Genomic DNA, 5,037 nt, shown 5'->3' with positions numbered 1-5,037 from the left:
GCGTGATTTTCATAACTCAAAAAATATATTTCCTGTTTAACAAAAGCACAACATCCACCTGCCGATCGACAAGTTCATTCAGCAGGTCACGCATGCAGTCGGCTCTCTACAGAATTACCTGTCTGTGTTCATGTCGCCACACTATGCTTTTCCTTCCACGCAAAGCGGAAATGAATGTGCCGGCATTGCGTACCTCAACCCTTGCGTGGCAAAGTGCAACTTTGTGTTCTAACAAAATCGCTAGACAAGCAAGTTCGTAACGATCAATGCTGAAAACTGTGCACAAAAAAACGTAGAAATGCACAGGAACAAACAAGCAGCACGGAAGTGATTTTGTGTTGCTTCCTTCTTGTGTGTGTCCATCTACTACTGCGACTGCTTCAGCATGGATCATCCATGCTTATTCTGATTCACTGTTCTTCACCGTGCCTTCAGCATTTCGGAATACTGTTTTCTATCGTCCATATAAAAATTCCCTCGATTGTGTGTGTGTGTGCGTGTGCGTGTGCGTGTGCGTGTGTGTGTGTGTGTGTGTGTGTGTGTGTGTGTGTGTGTGTGTGTGTGTGTGTGTGTGTGTGTGTGTGTGTGTGTGTGTGTGTGTGTGTGTGTGTGTGTGTGTGTGTGTGTGTGTGTGTGTGTGTGTGTGTGTGTGTGTGTGTGTGTGTGTGTGTGTGTGTGTGTGTGTGTGTGTGTGTGTGTGTGTTTGCGCGTGCGCTCGATCATATTGCTTTAGAGCGCTTGTCATCATGCCGATCACTGAAGAAGAAACAAATAAACAGCGCTAAGCTTGGCTACGCAATGCATAAATTGCCGGCAAGGGTGGTTTCACCGCGCGGTGCTGTGCTCTTCTGCTTTGTTTACATAGCGCACAGCAGCTGCATTGTAACGGAGAGCACCTGTGCCAAAAACGAGTGCTCCATGCTGTGCTAAGGGCGTCCGGTAAAAGTAGGCGATATCATGCAGCTTTTTCTTTATTGCTTTCGAGAACGGCAGGGGCTTCTCTGCGATGACAACTTCTATTAGACGCTGTGACAGGCAAGAGACCTTTGATAGTCCATAACACTAGGATAACTACAGCAAGCGGGCACACATCACCCAACCTCCTCTTCCTCTTATGGTGTCTTCGACTGGTCGCCCCTGTGATGCGGTTAGGATTTGGCAGAGTGGGAGCCGCTCTTTCTCTGAGCTCACAGCGAGACTAGCCAAGCCGAATGGTCAGCGAGTTTTTAGAGCGAAATCGCAGGAAGCAGAAGGAGGACGTAACTTCCGGAACCACGACGCGTTACCTCCAAGGCGGCTATCTACCATGGCACCACTGCTTATGTCAACAGTAGCCGCGCGTAAAGTCCCTTGATTAGCTTTAGCCGCACGTGGTCGCACACAGTTTGGATCGCGGTCACCGCTTAGGCTGTATAGATCGCTGCCACGGCTCTCCGTCCCACGAGACGCTCATTCTTCGAACATCCACTTCTGGATAGCACTGTCGTACTCATCTGAACTACTGCTGGAATCGCTGTTGTTATGCGGCAGCAACACAGACCGCGTTACTAGCGTAGTTATCCGGCGTCTCTTGGACATTTTGCCTTACACAGTGCGGCACCCGCAAACCACAATACAGCAAGGACGCTACAACTGCTTGAGTGCGTCAATAACCGACACTTGACTCTACCTACGCCTAGAGGACGCCGAGGCCTCGCACCGCTTTTGCGAAATGGCGGAAGTGGCTCTGTCGTGTGAACTGATCTTGGGTTCAAGCCAACATTTTTCTCGGAGCGCATCTGAATGCTCTGAGCTGGAAGCGAGCACTTAAAGAACCAGCCGAATGTAGTCACAGCGTCCGACTTTGACCAGCCGAATGTGCGGTCGCCTCTTGGAGTACTCTAGAGCGATCTAAACCGACAGTCTAAGACACCATTATGTATAACTTAGAACGCGAGAAGGTTCTGGCGTCGCACCAACTCCTGCTCCAACCATCTGCTTTTTTTTCTTACCTTAGGCGGCGGGATGCACGCGGTGCATTGCCGCGCGAAAGTTTTGGCGTCTCTATAAGTGCGGTTCCACGCAGCCATCTCCTTCTCCTTACTTCTATCTTACTTTTGCTATATGCTTCTGCTTACTTCTATCACAACTTTGTCATCTGGTTCTCCTTAGTTACACCTTATGTTAGCCAGATGATTGGCTCTGGCGTAGCGCAAGCTCTACCGTCGGATTGCACTGATGCTTGGCTTAGAGGGCAGAGGGTTCCGTAGAACGGCGTGAAAAAAAAAACACCTTAGGTATCTTTCCTTATCATGTTTACGGATATCATGTTTGTACAGATGACCACCTGAAAACTATCATCTGCATGTTCCAGTGAAATACGACTTTAGTCATAGACACCTATCCCATCTTTCTATGCGTCTCGTCCTCGAGGGTGTTGCGCCGCACAGTCAAAAAGACTTGCGACAGAACTTGAGATCTTTTCGTTTAGAATAAGTCAAGCCGATCCCACAAAAGCTCAGTGACTTTGCACGCTCCTAAACTTGTGTTTCCCTTGATTAGGTGACAATTCGCTTCATCTACCATCGCGGTGCACACCACATACTCACCTGGTGCAGAGCACGCGGAGCTTCTACGGCCACTGTGATGGGTGTAGTGACATCAGACAGCTGCGCTCGGATGACTCGCCCGGTCTTCTGCATATCTTCGCTAGTTGCCTTCTCCATGGTTGAAGGAGCAGCAGACACGGATAGCAGAGGCTCTGCTCCAGGCAGCGGCTCGAGCAGGACGTAGTTATCTGCGATGCCCGGCTCGATGTCCTTCTCACCCATCTTGTTCACCTCCGATGGCGTCGCCGAAGGCACCACGACGGGTCCCACAACCGACGCGGCGGTGTTCTCGGCGGTCACGTACGCCGAGTGCTCGGTGGCACCTGCAGCCTCAGCGGTGGGAGGTGCACCTTCATAGAAAAAAGACAGCTTAACTGCTCCTCTAAACACAACGCACACTCTACCTAGCACATATGTAGCTTACGCAACGCTGCACTAATTTTTACTGCACTTAATTTCGAAGGTAATATCGTCACTCTTCCCAGCTTTTACAAAATTATGATTGAGAACCTAAGCGACAACGACACCGTTGTTAACAATTACGTTTGTTTGATGTGAGTGCAGTGAATCTGCTTGTGCGGCGTTTCGCTGTTCCACGATTTCTGTTCAAGAAGTGCCTCGGCCTTCTGGACCTCAATAGCTAACTGCTCATGGTGAACTGCTTCCAAAGGGCTCATTACATCAAACAGCAGATGCGCGTGGGTGCTAAGTGGCAGTTCTGGAGAATGGAGGTTGGTGACAATCCCTCTTCTAAGGTGTTCGGCGTGTGGAGGTGACTAGCGGGTATTCCTTCTCGAAGGTAGCAAGCGTTCTCACTTTGTGTGTCAATGGAATTTCGCCGTTGCCTTTTCGTACTGCTGCTATGCGGGCTTCAAGTGGGTGAAGGACTTGTGGAGGATAGAAGCAGGTGGATTGGAGGCGGGTGGAGCTTCTGGACGGCGCATGTGGACGAAGTGGTATGGGGAGGTTGATCGACGTGTGCATCCCCCTAACATCCGAGGAGGGAGGGAGCACGGTGGATCCCTCGCTCTCCGAGGCTATAGACATACATTTGTAATGTGACATTATTATTGCTTACGCAATAACAGAATGACCCCATGCTAACTGTACGCTTAAAGTCAGGAATTATGCGCTTAGCGCAAAACGCCTTGTTCGATTCCTGCATGCCGGGTTTTAGAGTTAGTCCTTGCCTGCCACTTCAGCGAAACGGAGACACACATGCCAGCACAAAGAAGAGAACCACCCCGGAAAACAAGCAGCTCCTCTCTTGGTGCATAAGGGTCGAATAGCCTGAGGCACCAGCTTACATGCTCGTGGTGTCTCCTTCCCAGGAGCCGGTGAGAACAGAGTGGACGCCACTGCGGTCGGCGGGGCTGTTGCACTGGCGTCGGGAAGGGCTGCCGGTGCGGGCTGCGCCTGGGTACGCTCATCATCGGCCTTGGACGACCGCGAGAGCGAGGACGAGGACGAGGAACTGCGTTTCTTTCGAGATCGGCGTGAGGACCGCTTGGACTTGTGTTTGGTCGCCGACCCTTTTGCTGTAGAATCCATAGCCCCGAAGGATGAATTTCCAGGAGGGGAAAGACAGCCCACGGTTCAGATTTCTCTCCCAGCGGTCCACTCAGTCTTAGCTGTAGGAATGAGGCGACCGGTCAGCTCGTGCCCTTCGTCTTCTTCTGCAAGTACGCTCACGCAACCCATTTGTGGTCTTCGTCTACATTCACTGCACGACAGCGTTCGTGCACATCTGACAATGGGACAAAATCCCTCCTAGCTTATCTGAGGGGCGTTTCATCGACAGTTTTTTAAGATCCTGTGCATTTGTAAGTGTACGAGTATTGTGTATTTTTGACTTCCCGTTTTTTTTTCCTCTTCACACTCATTCGAAGCATCATGCCCGCTTAACTACCAGGCACACTTCTCATGTAATCATTAAAATGTCTACCTCTCTGTCTCTCCCTCCATTGAGCCAAACAGGCTGTTATCCCAAACTGACACAGTGTAGAATTCCTTGCAACACTGATTTGATATCAGCTAGGCAACAAAGTTCCCCTCTGATTGAATACGGGAAGAAATTTATAATATGCAGTTTTGCATGTTTCGTGTTGCTTGGATTGGATTACAAAAAAAAAAATGTGTTGATTAGAAGAATGCGAGTTTATTTACGTGGCTATTTACTTGTCCCTTACCGACAGAAAATTTAGAAGGAAAAAACCATGAACGGGACGTAGAAAAACGACATTTTAACGAGTCTTGCCCAGTTTTACGCAAGAAGACCGCGCAAGAAGTGCAGGTTTACAGCATAACATAAATATCAGGCAACACGTGCAAAGAGGAACATATCACCGGAACAAGACAGAGCAAAAAGAGTAGAGAAAACTGTTCAATTTCAAGAATGCCAGAGAAGCCAGGCGATATCAACCATCTGTTTAGATTCTAATTTTATACG

General features: G+C 49.5%; 1 protein-coding gene across 1 annotated transcript; it reads right to left on the bottom strand.

Moving 5' to 3' along the window:
* Nucleotides 1-857: 857 nt before the first annotated feature.
* On the bottom strand, nt 858-4,188 carry LOC144133931 (uncharacterized). Its single transcript, XM_077666981.1, has 3 exons — nt 3,896-4,188; nt 2,589-2,938; nt 858-896 (listed from the first exon to the last, which is right to left on the bottom strand). The coding sequence occupies exons 1-3, from the start codon at nt 4,137-4,139 to the stop codon at nt 858-860; spliced, it is 633 nt and encodes a 210-aa protein (XP_077523107.1). The 5' UTR covers nt 4,140-4,188.
* Nucleotides 4,189-5,037: the final 849 nt, after the last annotated feature.

This window comes from Amblyomma americanum, chromosome 5, assembly GCF_052857255.1.
Source record: "Amblyomma americanum isolate KBUSLIRL-KWMA chromosome 5, ASM5285725v1, whole genome shotgun sequence".
In the NCBI taxonomy this organism is placed as follows: Eukaryota; Metazoa; Arthropoda; class Arachnida; order Ixodida; family Ixodidae; genus Amblyomma; species Amblyomma americanum.
The sequence above is the reverse complement of the archived record's forward strand: the minus strand, read 5'-3'. Positions and strand labels throughout refer to the sequence as shown.